Source organism: Cavia porcellus, unplaced genomic scaffold (genome assembly GCF_034190915.1).
Source record: "Cavia porcellus strain 051 isolate PalLab524CR breed Dunkin Hartley unplaced genomic scaffold, mCavPor4.1 scaffold_19, whole genome shotgun sequence".
Classification (NCBI taxonomy): Eukaryota; Metazoa; Chordata; class Mammalia; order Rodentia; family Caviidae; genus Cavia; species Cavia porcellus.
In genome coordinates this window covers 3,981,692-4,006,855 of record NW_026947502.1, presented here as the reverse complement: position 1 = coordinate 4,006,855, position 25,164 = coordinate 3,981,692, and the positions used below count along the sequence as shown (strand labels likewise).

The following is a 25,164-nucleotide window of genomic DNA, read 5'->3' as shown; positions in this document are numbered from 1 at the left end:
TAGCAGTGAATTAGGTGACAATCACAATGACTAGAGGATGACTTAGATACCATATTGTGGTTGGAGTCTCTCAATCTAAGTAGTCTCTAAATCTGTAGTCTTATTTTGGGTGGGCAAGTAACCTTATCTCATTTCTTTGTTACTCAAAGCATAGCAGGTAGAACAGTAGTGTCAGCATCCACATGGTGCCTATCAGAAGTACAAACTCACACCTCTCCCAGACCCACAACTTAGCAAGATGTCTAGGCCATTGCTGGGCACACTCACCGGTACTCTATTGACTACAGGAAATCCAACTGTGTGATCTGACAAGGGGGCAATGTTTTTATGTGGGCACTGTTGTAAAACTGACCGCATGGTGGTCAAGGCGTCTGCCTCACCCAAGGCTCCTGTGCACGCTGGTGCCCAGCCAGGTGTGCATGATTTGCCCATTCACAATCAAGTGTACGCAAAGGCGAGGCAGAGGTTGGCCTTTGTTTTCTCCAGAAATTTGCTTTACCAGCCACCCTTGCCTGGGACAAATGCCTGTCTGGAGTTTGCTGCTGTCCCATCTATAACTCCTGCCTTACTCACCAGGGGTTTTACAGAGTGTGGAGCATCTGCCACGCTGAAATTGGCCTGGCACTGACCAATGCCATCTTTCTCTGGTGTTTAGGGCACGTCGGGGCCCCTCTGCCCTGCAACCATATCAAGCTTGTTGATGTGGAGGAACTAAACTATTGGACGCACAAAGGAGAGGGAGAGGTAAACCTAATGACTCAGCCTTTCATGTCTGCGGATGCTACATGTAGTGAGTAAAAGCAAAGAAACAAAATCACGGGTGTATTTTCCTCTCACCATCCTCTAAGGTCGTTTCAAGTGACTGATTGATTAACTTAACTCTTCCAACACCAAATGCTTGGACTGAATAAGTCTAAATTAAGCTTTTAAGTTTCCAAACTTAAAAAAAAATCCTTGTTTCTCCTGTAGCATGGCCTAGTGTGGTGTCATCCATCCCAATAGAATTGTGTCCACGTGGGGGGCTGTGCTGGCCTCCACTTGCTCCCTCCTCCAGTGTGGGCGGAGAGCTGGCTGTCTGGTAATGCAGCAGAGGAACCAGGCTGCTCTGGTAGGGTCAGCCGACCTCCAATATATGTGATAAGACACCATCAAATGTCATGAAGCACTGTGTGGCCAAGGCCAGAGGCCTCCTGAGGAGGAAGAGATGGCATGGGAAGAAGCTGGGCTGGGGCAGGGAGGGTACTGTTTGGGAGAAGGCAGGAGACACTTGGAAGGTCATCTGCATGGCGGCCTTCCTGATGGGCAGCGCCCCTGGGCGGCAGCTCCCTTCACTGCATTCTTTACACTGTGACTGAAGCTGTGCTTTTCGTTCTCACAGGTATGTGTGAAAGGACCGAATGTGTTCAGAGGCTACTTAAAAGACCAGGAGAGGACAAACGAGGCCCTGGACAGTGACGGCTGGCTTCACACAGGAGACGTCGGGAAGTGGCTGCCGGTATGTATGTTAGGGATCATGTCTGGCAAGCACAAGGTCGCGATTTTGATTCCTAGTACAAAAAAAAAAAAAAAGAAAGAAATACTTTGGAATCGTGGAACTCCAAATATTTTGGCAGTGGGAGCATATGTGATCCAGTTAACTGAGGCAGGAGTCTTCTCCATATCTTACCTGGCACTTACTTGTTCAAGAGCCTCGCTGGGACTCATCAGGAGGTCCATGCTTACCTGGCCCCTAGAGCAGCCTCCTCTCTCTCCTGATGAAGGTGATGAGAAACCGAGTGTTGCTGTTCTGTTGCTGTGGCTGAATACCTGAAAACTTTAACTTCCAAGAGAAGGGATTATTTTGGCTCCCAGTCTCAGAGGCTTCAGTCCATGGTCAGTTGGCCCTGCTGTTTCTGGACTTGTGGAGGAGCCAGACCCTCCAGGCGGAGGGTGTGGTAGAGGGAAGCTGTTCACCTCATGAGCCTGTGCTGGCAGGTTCCTCCTCCTCTTGTTTTCTGTTCCATCCAGAAACTCAGCTCATTGCTGGTACTTCTCCCACTTAGGGTGGGTCTCTCCCACATCCCAAGCATCTCTGAAAACATCAGAAGATCCTTTACTAATGAGCTTCCTAGGCATTTCTCAGTCCAGTCAAGTTGACAAGATTAACTGTCATAGCTTGGGGCATTGAAATCAACCCCCTTTTCTTAATGGTTTCCAGAAAGAGCTGTGGTGCTATGTAGAGTCTAACAGTGAAGTGGAAGGAGGAGTCTGTCTCTGGGAGACGGGGGAAGGGCATGCATGCTGGCGCCAGCCAAGAGATGGCCTTGAGCAGGGGGAAGGCTTGGAACTGGGTGGAAGGGTGGCTCGGCCCATTTGTTATGCCAGAAATTTCGCTCACAATGCTGAACAAAGCCGGTCCTCTCCTGGCCTTCACACTGATGCACTTGTGGGATAATAGAACAAACTGTCATAGCATTTGGCTATGGCCCCCAATTTTGGCTCAAATCAGTCAGCCTCATTCTCTCACTTTTAAAACAGCACTTTTACCTCTGCAGTTATTTTTAGGAGAAACAAATAAGCTTATACCTGTAAAGCACTTAGTGCAGATATATAAGAGATACTCAGATGAATGCTTTGGTCAGAAAATGAGCTTTTGGCTGGTGCAGCCCAACCAAGGAGTCTCTCCTGTGTCTCAGGGAAGTTGCTCCGGTTCCGTTTGGACATTTAGAGGCATTTATTAGGTTTATCAGGGACAAGATGATGTTGAGCCCCCATAATAGGGCCCTATGAGCTGGCAGGCCAGTTTGGTCCTGCTTGGATCTGTGTTCTTCCTTGAGAATCTTCATGGCTGTGGCAGACAAGGATATGCACCTGAGCTAATGATTCTGCTCAGGGAAGACACACTTCGAGCCCTCTGATTTCTCCAGCCTCCTTTCTCTACACAGTAGACGCACAGTCAGAACTGTTCACCTCATACTCCTAGTATCTCCACTTAGCATGCGCTAGTACCTGGCCTGATCATCTTTCCCACTCTCTCTTTTCCTTAGAGCATGACTCATCCTGATATTTGGGTCCAGTAGGTGCCCGTCTGCCTCTGCCTCTCCCCAGATAAGGGTGGCTCCTGCTTCTCGTGATCAACCTGGGCTAGGAACTGCCAAAGGGTCCTAAAGACTTACAAAAGGCAGATTGTCCTATCAGTAAGGACGCTTATCCTCCAGGCACCCTCATTTGCATCAGCCCGTTTTCAGGGCTTCCATTTCATTTTATATTATTTTTTCTCATAAAAGGCCTTCAATTATAAAAGCTCACAAAACTCTAGATCTGCCAGGCACAATAGGAGTTACTTAAGGAGACTGAGGCAGGAGGATCTCAAGTTTGAGGCCAGCCTGGGCAACTTAGACCTTCTCTCAAAAGAAAATTTTAAAAAGGGCAAGGAACATCAAATTCAAGCCCAGTCTGGGCAACTTGGCAAGACTCTGTCTCAAAACAAAGAATACAAAAGGGCTAGGGATGCATCAGGTTTTTGTTTTGTTCTATGTTTGGTATAAGTTCACGTTACTGTTTCTCTACTAAGAAGTATTTTATAAATGCAGTTGGTTATTGTAGCACTTTTTACAATGAAACTATATTTGAACAGTTACAAACTGTACGTACTGCATGAAGCTTGTTCTCTGAAAGGATTTCTTATTTCAGTATGGAATTTCACATTTGGCAATATCCTACAAATAAAGGTTAAATTCCACCCTTAAAAAAAGCCCAGAGCCCAATCCCTAGGGCAGCATGAAGAAAAAAGAGCTGGAGGTGTAGCTGCTGATGGCCTGAGCTTGGATAAACTGCCCATCACGAGGGGGTGGTGTGAAACGGGAAGTCACTCAGGTGGAGGCCGTGATGTTGGCAGGAACACAAGCCTAGGACCAGGGAGAAGGCCTGTGAGGTGAGCTTTTGAAGTTAGTATTTTTAAACATTAGATTTCAGTTAAAATCATTGTAACTATTGAAATAAATACTACTTCACACTTTCTAAATTCCTTACGTAAGGTAAAGCACGCATTCCTGGCCTGAGTTCTACCTTTTTTGTATTATTTTCCTAAAAATTGCATTCAGTTTTTCCATGTATACTCACAAATGAGATTGAAACTATGCTTTTCCTTTTATATACTACTCTGTTATGGTTTTGGTGTCAACTCACTGAATGAGTGGGCTCCCCCCTCCGAAAAAGTAGTATTACATCTGTAATCTCAGCTCTCTGAAAGGCTGAGGCACGAAAACCTCACTTGCATGGTTCAGTGACTTAGTAAAACCCTAAAATAAGGAGCTCAAAATAAGAAATAAAAAATAAAGGAGGACTGGAAATACAGCTCAATGCAAAGGCCTGATGTTTAGTCTCCAGTAACACACACACACACACACTCACACACACACACATTTGAATAATTCATTCGTGCAATTCAGGTAGAAATCATCAATAAAGACATTTGTGGTTTTAAAAATTACTATTATTTTATAATATATAAAAGAAACCCCCCAACCTACTTGATGTCTGATATGAGTTGTGTTCTCTAAAGATGAAGAATGAATTTTAGGAACAACAGAGGTCAAGAGCAGAATATATTTATTGAGAGAAAGAAAACTTCTGTCTGGGAGAGACAGAAGGGATCTCGAGTGGGTTGCCAAAGTCTCTGTCTTCTCCAGGGACTTTTATAGAGCAAACCCACAAAGTAAGGCAGGTCTAAGGTGGGGAAAACATAGGAACTCACAAAGTGGGCATGAGGTGGGACAGAACTATGGTCAACCAATAAAATTAATTGCTCAGCTGGGGCCAACAGCATAAGTGCCTGCCTGGCAAGCATGGGATCGTGAGTTCTATCTCCGCTACCAAAAAAATAAGATTAATTGTTCAGGTAAAATTAATTAAATCAGGGACAAATGGGAAAGTGAGTCATGTAACAGGCAGGCATGCTTCGGGAGCAGTGACTCCTGTTATTCCTGGAGGGGACTGGGATGGTGACTCCTGGCCCCTTCAGGGTGATAGAGACGGGTTAGCATACCAGTCCTTAGGATGTGGGTGCATTTGTTTGATCTTTTGCTTAAGACTGGCCCGCAGCTGAGGTGTCTGTCTCCCCACAGTTGCAAGGTACCTGGCCTTCTGCACTGACTCCTGTGAAGGCCCAGCCCAGTCTGACTCCCTCTATTATTTCTATCTAATTCAGCTGCTTCCTCTGGTCAGTGGGCTCAGTGGACACCCATGGACCCCTTCTTGTCCATACAAGATACATTGGTGAAAAAGCACAGCCTTTTAATCCAGAAAGACCTGGACTTTCAAGTCCTCATTTCCCTGCTTCCTTGCTGTGAGGCCTTGGAGGAGTTAGCCAGCTCCTCCAACCTCATTTTCCTCATCTTTGAGGTGACGACACCTCGCTCGTGGGGTGCAGTGAGAACAAGGCAATGAGCACCAGGAAGGAGCCTGAGTCAGCCCTGGGTTTTGAGCAAAGCAGGACCTGCGTATTGTTCCCTTCTGGAGGGATTGCAGAGGCTGGGGGAACACTGGGAGGGGACAGGGTGTGGGCAGAAGTCTGGTCAGGATGTGGTTTGGCTGGGGAAGGAGGTGGACGAGAGAGGGGTCCATGAGTGATGACTGAGCCCGCTGACCAGGAGGCAGCAGTAAGGGGGCGTCCATGTCTGTACGCCCAAGGGCATCGTGGGCTGGAGGGCATGGTGAATGTTATGTAGAGTACATTGCCTGAGGAATAGCAGCCTGGTTTGGGGGAACATGCTGGGTGCGGGAGCAAGGATCTGGAGACAGAGAACTTAACAGATGTGGGGGCAGAGGTAACTGGTGATTCCCACATAGTACATGATCAGTGGAGGTAAGAAATACAACATTCAAGGTTTGAGCCAAAGGCACAGGCCCCATCTAATCACCTCAGAGCTTGAAAGGTTTCCAGGTGAGCAGGGGTCCTCGCTGGCTGAGGGGATGTTCACCTGCCTGCTTAGAGATCCCACAGAGATCTCGGAAGGGCCAGGGCTCCTCTGGTTGTCACGTGTCTCTGGGGGCCTTGCTGGTTCCGTGCCATATGCCAGAGAGAGAGAGGCTGCTTTCTCATGGTGGGGGGCCAGGGGCAGGGGCAGGAGACCCAAATGAGACTTAAGGGGAGAAGCATGCAAATGCTGGCTATCCAGAGTGAGGGCCCAGGGGAAGGGACACCTTGACATCTGTTGCCAGGAGCTAGGGTGGAAGAGCTGGTGGGGAGCTGCATGGAGTACTGACTGCTGAGAGGAGAGGTCAGGGCCCAGCAGAGCTTGGATGTCACCGCCTCACAGTGCTTGGCAGCTTTCTCCATGAGCACAGACAGCAGACAGAGGAACAGCTGCTGTGTCTTGGGGTGGACAAGAGCAGGGCCTAGAGACTGCTCCCTGAGAACTGAGGGGTTCGGGCTTGGGAGTGCCATTTTCTTAGGAAGTTGTTTGTATAACTCCACAGGAAGGAACTCTTAAAATCATTGATCGCAAAAAGCACATATTTAAACTTGCTCAGGGAGAATATGTTGCACCTGAAAAGATTGAGAACATCTACATCCGGAGTGAGCCTGTGGCACAAATCTATGTCCATGGGGACAGCTTAAAGGTGAGTCTTCCTGCACACACTTGCCCTCCTGGGGAGGCCAGATTTGAACACTCATCTCCAACTGGTCACTGGGATTTGGCTGAGCATTTTAAATTGGGAGAGAAAATTCCTTTCTATGGGAGAAGTCTTCTTTGTTTCATTTTGTTTTGTTTTCTAAGGAGAAGTCTTAATTATAGGTATTTTGGTAAATTGCAGTTAGAGGAAATAAGTTGCTTAAAATAGTAATGAGAATTGTTCTCATCTTTAAATTATGCTCCATTTACTTTCAAAATGCCAAAATAAGATGCTAAAGCACAATTCAGAATTTCTACCTTTTTTTTAAATGTGGAAATAAACTATATAGATAAATTGATGTAGTATTATAATTGATATTGTGATGATGATACAGCTTATTAGGGTTAGATGCATGAGATGTAAACATAGTTTGCTCTCAAATTGAAGTCAGAAAGATCACAAATATATTCTACATCAAAGACATCAGATAAACTCCATGCTACCATTGCATTTATATAATTAAATATGAAATTATTTTTGAAAAAAGTGCTTTAATTCAAAAAGTTCTTCATGAATGATGATTTATTGATGTGACAGTTTCAAAATGGTGTAGAAATCCCGGGAACCATGTTCGGTTGATAGAATTTGTATTATTTGATTAGCATCCTAAAGATATGCAGATTTAAGATTGGCATAAGAGTTAAAGGAACATATCAATCTAATTTTACTGATGCTTGAGATGTCCTTAGATGTGGTCTCCAAAAGATGTATCAGAAAATGAATAGTCAAGAAAGTATGAAACGTTGGTGGAAATGTTTCATGATATTATGAACAAATGTTTTATAAGCATACACTTATTTTTAGAAGAGCCTGGAATCTAAGCATACCAAGGGATTATTTTCAACGCTAGACCACAAGCAACCACTTTTCAAGCTTCTGTCATGACTGTTTGCCTTTGGTGTTACTGCAGGCCTATTTGGTGGGCATCGTAGTGCCTGACCCTGAAGTCATGCCCTCCTGGGCCCAGAAGAGAGGAATTGAAGGAACTTATGCAGAGCTCTGTGCAAATAAGGTCAGTATTTTGGGACTGTTTGCTAAGAGGTTGTTAAACATGCTGTGATACCGCATAACAAAGGGGCAGAAAAGCTGTCAGAGCAGTGAAACTTGAACACGTAGGGAATTTTTGATGGTACTTTATACACAATGGAAATCCTAAGCCAGAAATGTCTTTTAGTTATTGTTGAAGAAATTCATAATTCTTCTTAGCAATTTGACAAACTTGAATTTTGGAGCCAAAAGGCTTCATGGAGACTTTACCCAGCCCTGTTGCCTTACAGCTGGAGGAGGATGGTCCAGGGGAAGGAGCTGCCCACAGTCATAGAGGTGTAGCTGTGAGCCCGGGCTTCCTGACTTCCTGCTCCGGCTTTCCCCAATGGGAGGCAGACTGTGTCTGCAGTGTACTGACTTCCCAGAGATAGGAGGGGAGCTGAAACAGTGATAGCTCCTCCTGCTCAGAGCCGTGGCCATGCTCATCCTCCTGCAACTTCCCGGGACCTGTGCTGGAGGAGCAGGCTGCCCTCTGACCCAGCAGCAGCCTGCCAGTCTCAGGGGCTGTGGACCCCGCCTCTCCCACAGGATGCTGGGTTCCTCTGGGAGGGGCTGAACTCACCAGGCTACTGGCGAGGGTCTGTCAACCTGCTCAAGGCTGCTACTCTGACCCAGAGGAGCCCTCCTCTGTCCGAAAAGGTGGCGAATGTGGTCACCAGGAACCCCCAGTCCCACTATGCTAGGGTATGCGGGATCCCACTTCTGCACAATTACCATTGATTTGCACTTTATTCAAAATGGTTTTCTACTACCTCCACTTTGAAATGTGTTCTTGCTAATTTTGCTTCTCTAATTTTGCTTCTCTGGTTCCATTCAGGACTTGAAGAAAGCCATTTTAGAAGATTTGGTGAGGTTAGGAAAAGAAAGCGGACTTCATTCTTTTGAGCAGGTAACTGCTGTCTTCCTTGTGCCCATTACAGCTCTTTAGTTAGGATGACATGGTGACACTGACCTAGATTCCTTACCCTCCGTGGTACCGTGGACCCCGAAGGCCTGTTTCAGACTGACTGCCAGAGCCGCCTTCTGAATTAAAATAGGTCTGGAAGAGTGAGTGGTTTGTTGCCCTTATCATCACAGAAGTTCACAAGGCTGAAGTGTTAGCCTCCTTGTCACCATGAGGACACGTAGATCTGGTCTGTCTCCCAAGATGCCTACAACACTGAAGACCAGAGTCCTGTCTGACTTTCAGTTTTATGGGGGCTGTTTGGGGCAGGCTTGCTTCCTAGGATATCAGAAAGGTTGGACTCCGCCTTCAGGCCGGTGGCGTTCTGTGAGAGATGGAGCAAAGCAAGGGAGAGGGCAAGCCGTCCTCCAACACAGCTCGTCTTTACGAGGTTGGGGCTCTTAACTGCAACCAGATGTGTAAGCGTGCTTGGTCCTACTTAGATACACACTCCCTCTTTATGCAAGAAGTCAGAGAAAACAATCCCCAAGCAGAAAAATAGTAACGTGCCAATTTAAAATTTTTTGTCTTTAAAGCATTTGTTTTTCATAAAATGAACACTTCTTAAGATTCATTTTTCATAAAATTTTGTATGAGGGAGTCTACAAGGTCCGTGAAAATGTAAAACCTTTCTGAGTTCATTTGATGATGATCTAAGAATATTTAAAAACTGGTTTCAAGCGTGAAATTCTTGTGCTTTTTAAAATTTGCAATTTAAGACTGTTTACCCAAGTTGCAGTTTTAATTTCTTTACTTCCAACCGAGGAAATGGAAAGTTTCAGGATCTAAGCATATTGTTTTTCTTTGGCAATAGATATTTACCTGAACCTGGTTTGAGAAATACTGCTTAACTGTCATCTGAAAGTATGCTTTAGAACAGTGACAATCTGGGTAAATAAGTCTTTAAAACGTTCTGAAATCTAAGGCATTCAGACAAGTTACATGTGTCTTTGGGAAGGAAAGGTCAATTTGGGCATAATAGTCACTCAGATGTACAAATTTCCTAGAAGAAATTTCATGGGGAGTCATGGGACTGGGTCAGACATGGCATGTGGTCTAGGGCAACGGCTGAGTGGTCCCAGAGGGCTGGTCAGGGACTCTGTGGCCCGCTGAAGGGCAGGCTAGAGTCCAGCGCATTCCTAAAGCCTCTGCACCCTCTGCTGGTAAGAGGTGGTGTGACCTGAGGTGTCATCCAGTCCAGATTCCTCTTCAGATTAACGGAAACCTTTGAGTAGGTTTGTAGTATTAACCATTAGTTTTGTTCCAGCTTTACTGAGAGGGAATGTATTCTTGAGTTTCCACATGCTCTCATCAGAGTCTGTGCTCTATTCATCTGCTCTCACCATAACCTCAAATGTTGGGGAGTCCTAGCACGACAGAGGCCTTTAGTTTTATCGCCCCAGGTGCCACCTCTTTATTTCCTGGGTCTGCATTCCCCTCTGTTGTTCCGAGGCACCCTCCTCACTGGAGCCAGCCCTCACGCCTGAGTAGGGAGGGTATGCCCACAGCTGCGAGCCCCACCGTCACAGAAACTGCTTCCCTGAATCCAAAACCTGAGATGGGCTTGCCCTTGTCCTTCCTCAGTGAAATGACCAGTTAAGGCTGACCTCAAAACACATACACAGAGTCCAGTATTTGAGTCATTATTAAAAGTCTTAGAATCCCAGACTTTCTGTGGTGGGTTGATTTGATTTCATTAAGTTTTGAATTAGAAAAAAAAGATGTACTATAAAATTGATAAACTAAAAAATGTACCAAAGGACAGTCACCAGAAGCATGCAACTCCTAGAATTAGACCATCCATTGTTAATTTGTAGAGGTCTTAGTAAGATATATTTTAATGAATTAAGAATTAATGAATTGAGCCAGGTGTGGTGGCTCATGCCTGTGATCCCAGCACTTGGGAGGCTGAGGCAGGAGGATCATTGTGAGTTCGAGACCAGCCTGGGCTACAAAGTGAGCTCAAGGCCAGCCTGAACTGCATAGTGAGACCCTGTCTCAAAAAGACGAAAAAAAAAAAAAGAATTAATGAATTAATTGATATAGGTAGGTGACTGGGAAGTATTTGAACATACTTAACTATGATTTGATAATTTTTGATCTTTAGATGCCTTATTAATTTTCATAGGCAATACAAAATGAACTTTGAAACTTGACAGATTTTTCAAATTCTAACTAATAAAACCCTCAGTACAAATATTTTATTATATTTCCTCCCATGGAAATGAATATATACCTGACCAGTTTGCCTTTGAATCAGAAGTGATCATTTCCATAATCATTTAAAGTTGTTTTACTTTATCTCTTCTGTCCTAAATCATTTACTGTTTATTTTCTAAGTGCAGTTTGTGTTTAAGTGTCTCAGTGAGTAGTACCTTGGAGAAACTTGCTTCTTCTAAATATGAAAAATGACATAAATGAACACTCTGAGGCACTTTATCCCTGAGCTGTATTGTTACAGTACCTCGGAAAAAAATTTAAAGACCTGTACAATCTCTTTGCAACAATAAGAGTATAATTTCAAGAAAAGAAGCTTACATTTCTTTCCTTCTTCGCAAAAGCTTTACTCACTAAAATCTGGAAAGCCAATTTCATGATGTAATGGGGTAAACGAAGAATGAGGATTCTCATTATCCCCCCCTTTTTAAAACAGACTCACAGTTTGGTTTTATGAGAAAATATGTAACCATTTTAAGAAAGGAAAATGTCTTTCATTGTTGATTCATTTCTGAAAAACTAAGGGGTGGGGCCCACAGTTAAGGTCAATATCAAGCAACTAGTGCAACTCATTTTTTCTGTGCACTGACTAGACTTTTTGTCCATTTAGGCAAGATATCAGTATTCCATATGGAGTTTAAAGGGGTCTACCGCTGCAGGCCAGGCAAGAGCAGGGACAGTAGCAGTGCTGCTCTGACCTGTGCTCTGAGGGACCAAACCTCTGAGGGAGCTGCGCCTGGGCCGCTCGCTTGTGTGGCCTCCTGCAAGGCTGCTGTTGAAGATAAAGTCTTTTCCCACGCAGAATGATTTTGTAGAAAGCCACGTGGAGCTACAGGGGTCTCCTTTAAACTAGATTTGCAGCAGGTAGCTGGTTTGGAAGATGCTCAGAAACCTACCTGTCGCATGTTCTTTCTTCCTAAGATCAAATTTTCTGTTACTATCTAACTGGCATTACGGAGCTCCCCTATGAAATCCACCTTCCCTGTATTGTGTTTTTTGGAGCTTCTGGTTGTCACTGCCTGGTTACACAGTGTTCTCCATGTGCCGTTAGGCATACTGACAAGCTGAAACCCGGGCTGCAGAGCCACTGTGGAAATTACATCTTGGCATTTGCGTCTTATTTATAAAATCATGTTAGTAGTTTCAGAAGAAAAAGAAGATGGATGGATGGGTTGCATTTACCAGAAGTCTTTACATGGCACTTTCCTATCAGAAGAGAACTAATGTTTTAAGTTAATGATATTAGCACCATCAATTTTTCGGTATTTCATTTTGACCCAGTATGAGTTATTGCTGCATTAAATCACCAAAGCTAGCGTTCAGTGTGACTTAGTTTGTGTTAAGGTTTTTTTTTAAACTGATGGATTTTGTCAACAAATGATGATTTCTAAACTTTTGAAAATCAAACTTAGATGGCATCTGGTATAGATGCTGAGGGGTACTCCTCTGCTTGCCCTGGGGCTTGAGCGGAGCCTCTCCTCTCTCCTCCCTAACCACCTAACCCCCCCTCGGCACCCCTGCTTCATCCCTCTCCTCCCACCACCATGAACCCCACGCCCCTCCCTGTTTATGTCACAGGTCCCATCTCTAATAGTGACTTCCTCAGTGTGCTAGGCTTCTCCCTTGGGACCTGCTTCCATGAATTTTGGGTGTCCTAGGGTGGTTTACAGTTGATGATCACAGATTAGAGAAGGAGCATATCCCACGGGGTCCAGCCCTATTCATGCCCAAATCCTCCTTTGACTAGCAAGCACAGTGAGTTTTCAACTAACATACTTCTTGCAAGAACTTTAATTAGTTTTGAAATACTTCACAATACCCCTTTTTTAAGCCCAGAGCCTCAAATAACCAGCTCTTTAAAGTGGGTATCTGGGTGGAGATCCTTTGAATGAAGTTGAGACGGCTACCCATACTGGTAGCTCCAGTTTTAGCATAAAGCACACACACTAGAATCCCTTAAAATATTGTTCTTCTGATAGAAATAAGCTACTCTAAGTCAAAAGTGAATCCTTCATTTGAAAAGATTTCTTAGAGACAAAGAGGAATCTGATTCACTGATGCTATTTGAAAGCTTTTGCATTCTTTAATTACAAATGTGAATTAAAATGCCAGAATACGTTGCAAGTTTTCTTAAAAATGTTCTAAAAGTTGGAAGCATAGCTGTGTTAGAGATTTCTTGGTACATTGGATATTTGACCTGCAGAATAAGAGAATGTAACAGATCTTTTGGAGCAAGGAACTTTTGTCATCTTTAAATACCCACCTGCTACTGTCGGGATGTTAGCATCCAGGATTGTGAAGATAATCATTGACACAGGAACTTGTTTGATCAGTTTTCCAAGGACAGTGGCATCTGACACAGTGACGTCTCACTCATTATCTGGCTTGTGGAACACATAGTCTGATCCTTTTCTGCTGTTCAAGACACTCCTCCCCTGCAGCAGCCTAGGCTGTGGCTCTGCCCCCAGCATGACATATTCAATGACTGAAGTCCCTTTGGGAGCTTCAGAAAGGTTTCAAGCTTTTAATAAAGTAACCTTTCCAAACAGCCATTCAAGCTCAGTTCTTAGTGCATAAAAATTGTGTAAAGGATCATGTCTAAAATTCCTAGCAAGGTGTTACTCCTATACTATTTGGCCAATCACTTCAGCCCATCTCTTTCTCCTTTTCTCTGTCCCTCCTTCCTTTCTTTCTCTCTTCTTCTTTCTTTCCCTTTTTTCTCCTTTCTTGCTGCCTCCCATCTGTCTGTCTGTCTGTGTGTCTGCCTGTCTGTCTCTGTTGTTTTCTCGCTTCTCCCCCTCCACTCCCCACACTAGGGATTAAATCCAGGGCCTTCACACTGAGCTAAATGCCCAGTGCTTTTTTGTTTTTCTTTTCAGGACAGGGTTATCGCAGGGGCTTGAACTTGCAGGTCCCCTGCACGAGCCTCTCACTGATTGTACCTTCAGCTGTACACGTGTTCTCCTGATAGGTCTTGTGCTTGCTGCCTGCTCCTGCGTATCCTCCTCTCCTGAGGCCACTACCAGCCCCTCCCCTCCTTCTTGCTTTCTTTATCTGGCTAAAGTCTGTTTGTCCTTCAGAGTTCGACTCGGGCATCCCTTTTCAGTGACTCTTGCCCAAGCCTGAGTTACGTAGTGTATCAGAGGTGTAGTCAGCTTTAACAGAAAAATCTGCTTAAACAGACTGGACTGGGGTTTGCCCCTGCTTTGCATAAGATATTGAAAGATAGGTGGTGCCGAGTAGGTTCAGAGACTCAAAGAGCTCAGTGCTTCCTGTCCGTCTTCCATCCATTCTTAGTATGTTGGCTTATAGCCTCATAATCACAAGGCCACGAGGCTCCCACAGCTTTGGGTACTGTTCATACTCAAGGAAGGGAGACATGAAAGTGGATGGAGTTAGCCATGTCTGAATCTTCTATTAGGTAAGCAAAATATTTCCTTTCTTACAGGCCAAATACCAATGGCGTGGTTTTCTTTTAGTTGCATGAGGCCTGAGAAATCAGGGAACCTTGATGATTGACATTACACTGAATTGGCCCCAAATTCTAAGTTCTCTTAGCATGGAGGAGGTGAGGAATGAATATCAGGGGAGCTGTGGTGTCTTGGTGCTTATCCCCAGAACAACTATATTATTATTCTGCAGCATCTCTCATGATACTGTAAGCTCCATGTGATTAGCAGCTAGGTCTCTTCCTGTATTACCTAGTGGCTGACATAATACCTGAGTATATAACAGTGACTCAATAAAGATCAATACCACAAGACAACCAGCAAGTGACTATTTAACAAGTATTTGGTTACTTTTTTAGGGGCTGGGGATTTAGCTCAACGGCATAAGTGCCTGCCTTGCAAGCAGGCAGTTGTGAGTTCGATCCCCGGTACCAATAAAAAGGAAAAAGACAAAAAACAAAACAAAAAAAAAACAAGTATTTGGTTACTTTTTAAGTATATTTTAGAAATTCATAACTGTTCATTATTTAATGATGTATTATCACAACAGAATCCCTGAACTGGTCCAGTTGTCAGGCTACAATCGCTTGGTGATGGAGCCACTTCAGGATTCAGCCCAAGCCTAGACTGGAAGACTCTTAGAGGCTGACTGTAAAGCAAGTTTCCCTGCTAGGCTCCGCATGGGAGGACCTTCCAGGGCTCCTAGATTAGTCCCTCGATCCTTTCTGTCTCTGTTTCACCTTGCGGAGAGACTTTGAATGAGGAGGCCTGAGTTCTGCCCCAGGGAAGCAGGTAATAGAAACTAAGTACAACTCCTCTCTGATAAATTTGATAAGACTGCATGGCAGAACTTTTTTCTTTTAGCTTCAACTCATGTCCCCCCAGACTTTCTTTTCCTCCTACGGATGACACCAGTGTCCAGCCGCCCATCCAAACCAGAGACCTGGGAATCTTCAAGTCTGTCTCCCTCTTAACTACATCTTGTCAGTTTACTTTTGAATCATTCGAACTGTTTGTCTTTGTCTCCATCCTACCATATATGCAGGACCTCTTCTCTCCCTCAAGCTGCCCAGATCCTTTTGATTGGTTGCCCTGCTTCCAGTCTTATCTTTCTCAAAAATCATCTTCTCGTTTCCCTGGAAGAAATCTTTTTAAAATGTGCATCCAGCTAGGTCGTTGCTCTGTAATAAAACCTTCACTGTCTTCCTGTTGTCTTCCAGAGAAAGTGTGAGTTCTTCCATGAACTAGCTCCTCTACCACCTCAGCTCCATCCCTCACATGCTTTACCTCCTATCTTTTGTAATAATGAGAAACCACTTGGATTTCCCTCCTCACACAGTACCGTCTCCCACTCCCTGGGTTTGTTCTTGAGGTTGCCTCTGGCTGTAGTGCCCTTCTTACCTACTCTCCCGTTATGCAGGCTGGCTACCTTATTACTCATCTTTTAAAAACAATTACCTTGTTAGAGAAGCCTTCCCTGATTGCTCCTCTCCCTCCTTTACCATTCCGAGCTAGAGCCTGTGCATGCTGTACTAATAATTGTCTAGCGTGTCTCTGCTTGCTCTGCTAGATGCAAATGTGCCCTTCCTGAGGGCAGGAGTGTTTCTGATTCCTCTATGTACTCCGGTGCCTAGCACAGGGTAAGCAACCGATTCATCCCTTTGGACTGGGTGAATGGGTGAGTGGGAGGGGAAACAGCTGGCTTCCAGGCTCATCAAAGGGGCTGAAATGTTACCGATAGAAGGTTGACTTAGCATAGTGTTTGTGTATCGACCTATCTTTATACACCTGTTTACTTTGTCCATGTATGCTATTAATTCTGTGTTGTATTCCTGTTAAAGATGTATTTTGCATTTGGTTTTTAGGTTAAAGCCATTCACATCCATTGTGACATGTTCTCAGTTCAAAATGGCTTGCTGACACCAACACTAAAGGCTAAGAGACCTGAGCTGAGAGAGTACTTCAAAAAACAAATAGAAGAGCTTTACTCAGTCTCCATGTGACGTGCAAGGGAAGTTGTTCTCAGCATAATGGACTACGCAGCAATATTATAGTTATTCTTGAAAGTAACGAGTCAAAGCAACTCAGCTGAAAATGAATAAGCACCTGATTTTATGACTGAGCCTTTTCCTTTCCCAAGAGGTCTTTAACAATATTTTCTCTATCATCACTGAGTACATTTTATTTTTATTAAAATGATACTGTAGAAAGCTGCTAAAAAACATCACAAATGGCAATGTAAAAATCAAGACAGTTTATTAAGAACTGTGTACCACTAAAAGTAATATATTCTCAATATTCATGAAACTCTTATTAAATATAAAGGAAAAACAACTGACATATTGTACTTAATTATTTGTAGACTAATAACCAGATATAGCAAATATCTAGGCAATGTGGGCTACCTCATTCGATAACTGTAATTCACAAATCATTTAAAAATTAAAATGAGGTATACAAAATCATGCTAAAATAAAACAATAACTCTACATGATTTTAAAAATGACAATCCTTTATTGATGTGAAAAGTTCTCATTTTTACTTTTATTCATGAAAAATGCAAATTCAGATAGTCTTAAACAAATGTTATATTTATATAACAACTTACAGAGATCTTTCAATACATTTTTTTAATTTATTAATCTCATTAAAACATTCAGGAACTACCTACACAAATGTAATGTAAAACTTTTTGAGGTTAGTATGCATATATTCCAGGACTTCTTACCATAATGAATTCTAAAAGATGTCTCTTGGTTCTATAACGAATTGACCTTTAGGGAAGACTTAAAAGACAACACTCAGAGCTATTTGTCAGGGTGGGTAGGGCTAGGAATTTAGCTCAGTGGCATAAGTGCCTGCCTGGCAATCACGAGGTCCCAAGTTTGATCCCTGGTACAAAAAAAAAAAAAAAAAAAATGGATTGTTGTATCTCAGGATCGGTAGCAATTAGTATTCCCTGTTGAGGTCTTTCTCTCTTCTATTCTCAGAGGGTCCATGTTGGAGCTGGAAAATGCAGTATGGCTGTAATTCTGAATAAATTTATTTTCTTTCAATATGACTATCAAGGCAGGATGAGAGGAGGAATAGCTGTTGTTTCTAAAGAAAATAATTTTTTACTTTGAAGAGAAAATGATCCATCATAGAGAATTACCTGTTTATGGCATAATTTTATTCTTAGAATCTCCACATGCTCTTAAATGAACTATAAGACCCTCTTTTCTGCATTATGTATTTAAATGCGACCTCCACCTGGGTGACAGGGATTTAAATAATAAATCCCTGATATCATGGTCAGCAGTTCAGTTCTAAGCTATAAGTTGTACACCTAAAGAAGACATGGTCCCTAGGTGTGTTTTTCTTTTGTAGGGATGGAAGTCTGCAAGCACATGAACAATTCATATGCAATTCATGTGTTAAATCAAAGTATGCACACTCAGTGTTCTAGTGCAAGAGCTCACTTCCCTGGAAGAAGTCTAAGCTGAGTCACACAGGCCTGGATGAATCTGCACAGTAATTACATGCTTACATTTCAGTCTTGTCCAAAGTGGACCACAGCTTCATTTGATATATCTAGTTAGGTTTTCACATATTATTTATGTATAATATTTCTGAAGGCCTATGATTACACGTACAAATCGGACACTTAATAAATGAGCCAATTTTATGCACTTTAATTTTAAAGGTGCTTCTGATTAAAGGTATACTTAAAATAGGCCACAGCTGTATAGCTCTGGAATTTTAAATATTTAATACATATTTGATCAATTAAAAGTGAAAATCATTACCTAAATTGGATATTTATACTATTTTAAGGGCAAGTGTCTCCACATTTCAGAGAAAACTTGTTTCCCATTGTATGTCCACTTGACTACAATTTCGTAATTGGCTTTGATTCCAAAAAAAATTCTGAACAATGTATCTCAAGCAAATGATTTAAAACTCATTTTAACTTTATTTATATCTATCTCATAGTAGTTAGCTATGATTAATTGCAGGCAATTTAAGATTTCTTTTGGTCTTTTAGTCTTTGAGATCTTATGTTTCTACTAGATTTCCTGATCTGTGTGAAAGTCCTAACATTTGGGCCAATAAATGGGTCAGCGCAGATGTGCCGAGAAGGGGGGGGGCGCTCCACACACACTGCATGCACATGTATCTATTCTTCTAACGCCACTTAATCTCATAGTAAAGAAAAAAGGAAACAACACGCATTAATGAAACTATCTTGCCTCAGATTTCCCAATCATATATTTCATTTTGGGAGAGGGGATTGAGTTTCCTTTTAACCAGTATAGAAAAAAGATACATAAAGAGCTATAGTCACACTGAGTGTTGGAGCATGTTTAAGTTTAGAGGTCTAACAAAAAATCAACTCTGTAAATATAAATATACTCTTAAATATTTGGCCTTTTTACTTATTTCTAATGAAAACAGGTTAGTAACTCACATGTTGCAGACCAATCCTATTATATATAAAACAAAATATAAATCAATTTATCTTCCTTGTTATAACAGATGTCTCTATGGTTTTGAGATTTCCCTTCCAGGCAGGCCAGGAGACTCGGGCCCATGTAGTACATAGGTATAGCTCCCTATATTAGGAACTCAAACTTGGAAGCCCAGTACTAAATATACCATGTCTCTCCCTCAGACACAGTCACTCTTTAGTTCTAAATTTAGGTAAAACCGTGAGGATGGAAAAAACCCAGGAGTTTCCATTGAAATTTTTACAATCAGGTAATGTTTTAGCAATTCGTAATCAGCAGCTAATTTGATTGTATTACCCATCAAAAAACCAATGGTCTTTTACTTCTCTGCCATAAAGAAAATGAATTATTCTTTATATTCCAACTGTATAAAGCACAAATGTGATAGTTATTTACAATACAAAATACTACAACATGAATATAAAGAATGGGAAAATGTATTTTTGCATGAAAAGAGCACTTGCAAACTTGCTTATCTCAGGAAAAAATGATCATATGTAAAATTGGTAAACTATAAGTTGGCTATATTTTCTTGTATTTTTTAAGGAAGTATTTACATCAAAAGGAAGTATTTAAATCAAAAGGATCCTAGTAGTCTTGTTTTCTCGCAAGTATGCTATATATTCCTGTCTGTGAGTCTACAATCAACTACAATAAAAATGACATTAGCATGCAGGTGAGGACCAAACCCCAGCTCTTCAGTGAGAACACATTAATTGTTGGAACAAAGAAGCAATAGATAAATACTTGGAATACAAACATTTCTAAACTTGGTCTTCAAGTGGAAAAAGATTTACATGAAGTGACAGTGGCATTTAAACATCCATTTGACTTGTTTTAATTTTCCTTGTTAAATCATTGTAATGATTGCATGGAGGAAAAATGGATATTTTTGAAGAATTGCTTATTCTACTTTCAATTTTTGAAAATTGAGGGAATTAAAATATTACTTTTTAAAATGCATAAAGTATCAACTGTAATTATATTTTCATTTGCTTTGTTATAATAGCATGCATATCAAATATAAAATGCATTTATGAAAACTTTTGTAATAAAATAAAGATTTTTCATTTCTCAAAGTTGCTTATAATCACTATTTTATATGCTTATATAAACCTAATTCTTGTGTGGGAATACAGTTGATGGTCAACAATCATGGTGCCCATTCTACCAGAGGATCAAGCTATATTGTCAGCCAGCACATTTGGTGTCATCTACATCTTCTCCAGGTTTCCCCAAATTTCAAAGTCTTATCATGTTGCCAAGGGAACTTCTTTGCTCAGACTTCTGCTGAAACTGTCCCTATCATCAAGTATGTCCTGAGTCAAATAATGTTTATACTTTTAAAAGAACAAATAACTATTCAATTCCATTGGAATAGCTATTAAAATGTTTACTTGTCTTTTGGTCATATACAAATTATTGGGTACACTTTCCTAAAATGGTGGGTTCTGCTAGATCTAAGATATGCAGAGTCTGCCTTTTCCACCTGCGGTGTGTTTGCTTAGTCAGTTCCTTTCTACTCTCAATGCTACTTGTTTAATTTGCACCAGCCTCCTCTCTTATCCGGAATATTACAGTGTTTGCTTAAACAGTCTTTGTGTTCCCACCCCAGCTTCCTCAAATTTCACCATCCACATTTCAATCAGGCACACTTTGTAAACTGAAAATCTGGTCACACACCTTTCCTGTTTAATAGTCCTTCGATGAATTCTCATAGTTTCCACAATAAAGTTCAGAGTCCATCCTTCTGCACATGCAGACTAGTATCTCTTCTCCTACACCTTCTCCTTGTAGCCTTGTCTCTAACTAGGGCACTTACTTTTTGTAGTGACCTAAAACACCATTTGAGAATGCCTCCCTACTACTTTACAAAAAATATTTTGCTGATTCATTTTGTGTGTGTGTGTGTGTGTGTGTGTGTGTGTGTGTGTGTGTGTTGAGGCAGGATCTCACTGTGTAGTGCAGGCTGACCTTGAACTCACTTATGTAGTGCAGGCTGGCCTTGAACTCACTTATGTAGCCCAGGCTGGCCTCAAACTCACAGTGATCCTCCTTTTTCAGCCCCCCAAGTGCTGGGATTACAGGTGTGCACCACCACACCAAGCCAATGATTCATTATCTTTTAAATTGTTATATTCCTAGAAGCAGATTTTAAATTTAAAACAGTGATTATCTTATAGAAATATGATGGATATATGTGCTTACATTCACATAACATTGAGGTCTTACAGAAACATCTCTTAAGCTTTTTGTAATTTCATTTCTACAAACTGCCTTTTTCAATGATGTGAAATACTATTTTTTTAAATAAGGTGGCTGTTGTTATGTGTGCCATATGCTTATCACATACTGCCAAATTGTTCCACCTGAGTGCATGGAGAGAAAGGGAGGTCAGCCCTATTTCTCTTCAGTTAGTGGGGCACATCTGGGTGCCCAGGGGAGCCTCTCAATCTTCTAGCTTGACTACAAGGGTGCTCAAATGTCCAGAAGGCAGGCCCAGGCTAAGGGACTCTGCCTGTCCTTGAAAAGAGATCAGAGTCCAAGATCTCAGAAGGCTTGGTTAATTCACAGACACCATAGCCTGCAGCCCTGTGCTCTGAGATCTAAGGCCTTGGGTAGCGCTGATAGAATGGTGAAGGCAGGCTTGCCAGACAGGTAGTGCTGCTCTTGGGCCTATAGGCCTAACAAGGAAATCAAAAGTAAAGAAACCTGGACAGAAACAAACACACCAACAAAACCACCTTTTCCCAGCAAACCAGCATACAGCACGGATCCCACCGTAGCGGGCCGCCTCTAGAGGGCGGGACCGCAGGCCTAGTCCTGCGTCTTCCCAGAAGCCCCTGCGCGGCCTCGCTGGATAAAAAGGCTGGAGCTCGGCCCGAAGCGCGCTGCTACGGAGCGTGTCTTTGCTGTAGGGTGTGAGGCTGTGTCTCTAGGCCTTGGCTCTGACTGTGCTTGGTTTCCTCAGTAAGACGACGGGGCAGGTCGTGGAGGCCCAGAGGCTGTCGAGGCCTGGGGGTGGCATGGCGTTGTGGCCACTACGAGTCTATCCTCGCAAGAGGGCGGGCCGGAGGCTCAACTTAACCCCGACGCCAGACCTCGGCCCGTCCGCGACGGCCGAGGTGGCCCCGCCACGTCCGGGCCCACGGCCTCTCACAGCGCCTCGCGGGCTTCGCCTCGGGCCCAGAGACGCCCAGGGCTTCGCAGGCCCGCAGGGGAAGGGCAAAGGGCGAGGCTTGCCGCAGATAGCGGAGAAAGCGGAGTGGGGCGGGCCGGGAAGCCGTGGCGCTGAGGAGCCGAGGTGCGTAGTCTAGCTCAGTGGCCGCTGAGCCTATTTCTCCGAAAACTTCCAATCTCATGCCCTAATTGTAGCTTCTCTTAATTAGGAATCAACTGAGAAAATTAGTAGGATATTCTCATTTCGCGCTTCTTAGAAATGAAATATACTTTGATTTCAGATTGAAAAACAACCCAAACAACAACAACCCAAGGGACTGAAACCTAGGGCCTTCACACTGAGCTACATTCCCACAATCTCACTCAGTGGCCAAAGTGCTCACGCTGGGCACCAGCTTGAGATCCTCCTGCCTTACCCTCCCAAACTGGTAGAATTACAATCATGTGCTTAGTATGTGCCCCTGTGCCTGGCGAAGTTTTTGTTTTTGTGTTAATTTTTTATGGACAGGTTGAAGGTCTAGCTCAGTGCTTAAAAGATTGTAGCTCAGTGTTGAATTAAAAAGGGTGTCCAGCCTTCATAGCACAGTTTGGGTATTGGTGCAGATTATCTGATCTTCTCCCTGAATCTTTGCAAATCCCCAGCTGCGTGGATAGAGAGGTGGAGAGTCAAGTCCAGATGGTGCAAACTAACTGTGTTGTTTGTTTGTTAGCACTCAGTTAAGAGATTCGGGAGAGAAAAGTCTTCCAGCAAGTAACACTTGCGAAGAGACCCAGAATGAGATTGCTCCATTGAGCGTATGTATGTTTCTGCCCTTGGTTACCTGTAGAGATGTACAGTAGTTGCTGTGCTTTCCAGTGAAAAAATAAAATGGTCTTCATTCAGTAGAAACTGCTAGATTTCTAGTATTTTTGAAGACATTGACGTGTTCTTGGGAATCCTCGAATTTCTAACAGATAAATAGCTATGCACGTTTACTTTTTTTCTTTAAAGTATTGGAGAGAAGGGTGTTACTCATTTTCTGTAACAGATTTAAAACTTAGTTCCTTTATATTTTAGTATAAAATATATAGTATTTAGTATATTTAGCAGTTAAACATTTTAAAGCCATTTTCACATTTTTCCATTTGGCTTTCCATTGACCACTAGAAACATGATTCATTACAGCTGCACAATAGTAATTTTGGGAAACTCATTTTTAAAAATTGTGACTGTGACACTAACATTAAGCTTGATAGTAAAGTTCTAGAGTGTTAGCTTACAGGTTCTACGATAACATGTTTTTGATGGATGCCAGTTTCAACATCAGGCATTTTTAAAAAAGGATTTTATTCTGTATTTTAAAAGTACATGGGGAAGTATTCCTTGCAGATGATTCCATTATGCAAAAAATCATTTTTTTTGTCTTTTTCCTTTTTAATCACTATTAGGGATCAAACTCACGACCACACACTTGCAAGGCAGGCACTTATGCCACTGAGCTAAATCCCCAGCCCCCAAAATACCATTTTAAAAGTTTATTTTTTTGTATGCTTCCTTTTGCTTTTTTCTGTGCTTTAAAAACTTTTGCAAGTTGTTATTATATATTTCTCTAATATTAAATAGTTGCTAAAATATCATTTTTAGTGTTTTGACTTGTAGATAGATATACTGTAATTTGTATAACTTTCTGAGATTGGAAAACAAATTGCTTCCAAGGTATGCCTGTTGTAGATACCAGTAGACATCTTGCTACTGAAGGTTTTTGTGTGTGTGTATCTCAAATTATTACCCTAAAATAAATACTTTGCAATGGATCAAAAGGTAGATTGTGTTTAAAGTTTTCTGATTCATGTTGGTAAATTGGCAAAACTTTTAACCTTGATAGGTAAAAGAATAAAATGGTATTCGTTCATTCGTTAGCTTTCTAGTATTTTTGAAGACAGTGATAGTGAAAGTGGCATATTGTTTTGTTTGCCATATCTTTGATTGCTTGTGAAGTTGATACTTTTTTCTTAAGTTATTGGCTATTTGTATTTCTTTTTTCATATGTGAAACATCTACCTATTATATATTTCCATATTTGTTTATACATCTTTTAATTTTAGTACTTTAGACTGATTTATTATTTTCTTGTATTTGCCTTTATATTTAGATTTTTAAAAAGCCCTTCTTAAACGATCAGAAAAATATTAAGCTTTATCTTTTACTTACTTGTTTATCTCACAGCACTGATTAGGCAGTACAATGTTTTGTTGATTTCCAGGATATGTTCATAGTATTGTTTTAATTATTTTGAGATTTACTATTGAATAACAGGTTACATCTGTGATCGGTTAGTTAAAAGAATATATTATAGATGTGAAAGTGATGCACAAGGATGACATTAGTTTTTCATTCTCCAAATAACTAATGTGATATGAAAATAGTCAATCTCATAATTTTTGCTCTTATAGGAGTCAGTGACTGATGACCTCCAAGTTGACAGTAGTTCATCAAACAGTGAGCTAGTATCAGGTAAGACTGTCAGGTTGAACTTCCTCAACTTTCTCTTTCCTCCAAACAAAAACATCCATCAGTATCTTTCTACAGCTTTCCGTTTCAGTGGAAGAGGTGCTTTTACCCTACTTCAATATGAATTCTTCTGACAGTGTGCTGAACCTCACCTTCAGAACGTATAAACACATACTAATAAATGTGATATTATAATGAGTGTTACAAAAGAGAGACTAACTTGAGTATAATTAATTGAATTTAGCTAGAGATATTAGGGAGTGTTTCCATGAAAGAATGACAATTGAATTGAGATCTGAAAGAGTAGAAATTATACAAAGAGATGAATGAAGAGAAATCTACGCAGGAGGAATAGTGTGTGCAGAGACTTAATGTGGGAATAATTACTCCATGTTCAGTGAAAGAAAGTCAATGTGACTAGAGTATGGATAGTACCAAGAAGTGTGATTCCAAGACAAGATTAAACAGCCAGGTAGAGTCTTTGCATAACCTAGTAGTTTGCAGCATCAGAGATACTTTTGTTTATCTTTAGAGCGGAAGGAAGCTATTAAAGTCTTTGAATAGGTAGTAATATGATCAGTTTAGCTTCAGGTTTCAGTACCTGATATCAGTGTCAAACATACAGGTGGTCAAGGGATGAATGATAGGAATTTTTGAGCCATCCACATATCGGTACAATTAAAGTTATCT

At 41.8% G+C, this 25,164-nt stretch overlaps 2 protein-coding genes across 5 annotated transcripts in view; both read left to right on the top strand.

Annotated features, from left to right (window-relative positions):
- Positions 1 to 19,882, top strand: part of Acsl6 (acyl-CoA synthetase long chain family member 6) — a 55,426-nt gene extending 35,544 nt beyond the window's left edge. For all 4 annotated transcript variants that reach the window (XM_063230581.1, XM_063230580.1, XM_063230583.1 and 1 more), the window contains exons 16-21: positions 656 to 744; positions 1,379 to 1,495; positions 6,460 to 6,603; positions 7,568 to 7,669; positions 8,522 to 8,593; positions 16,179 to 19,882. In XM_063230581.1, the coding sequence (XP_063086651.1) occupies positions 656 to 744; positions 1,379 to 1,495; positions 6,460 to 6,603; positions 7,568 to 7,669; positions 8,522 to 8,593; positions 16,179 to 16,316 (662 nt within the window). In that variant the 3' untranslated portion in view covers positions 16,317 to 19,882. The remainder of the gene's footprint in view (positions 1 to 655; positions 745 to 1,378; positions 1,496 to 6,459; positions 6,604 to 7,567; positions 7,670 to 8,521; positions 8,594 to 16,178) is intronic.
- A 1,598-nt stretch (positions 19,883 to 21,480) lies between these two features.
- Meikin (meiotic kinetochore factor) overlaps positions 21,481 to 25,164 on the top strand; it is a 95,046-nt gene continuing 91,362 nt past the window's right edge. The window contains exons 1-3 of the mRNA XM_063230576.1: positions 21,481 to 22,107; positions 22,694 to 22,778; positions 24,417 to 24,477. Of these exons, the coding sequence (XP_063086646.1) occupies positions 21,830 to 22,107; positions 22,694 to 22,778; positions 24,417 to 24,477 (424 nt within the window). The 5' untranslated portion in view covers positions 21,481 to 21,829. The remainder of the gene's footprint in view (positions 22,108 to 22,693; positions 22,779 to 24,416; positions 24,478 to 25,164) is intronic.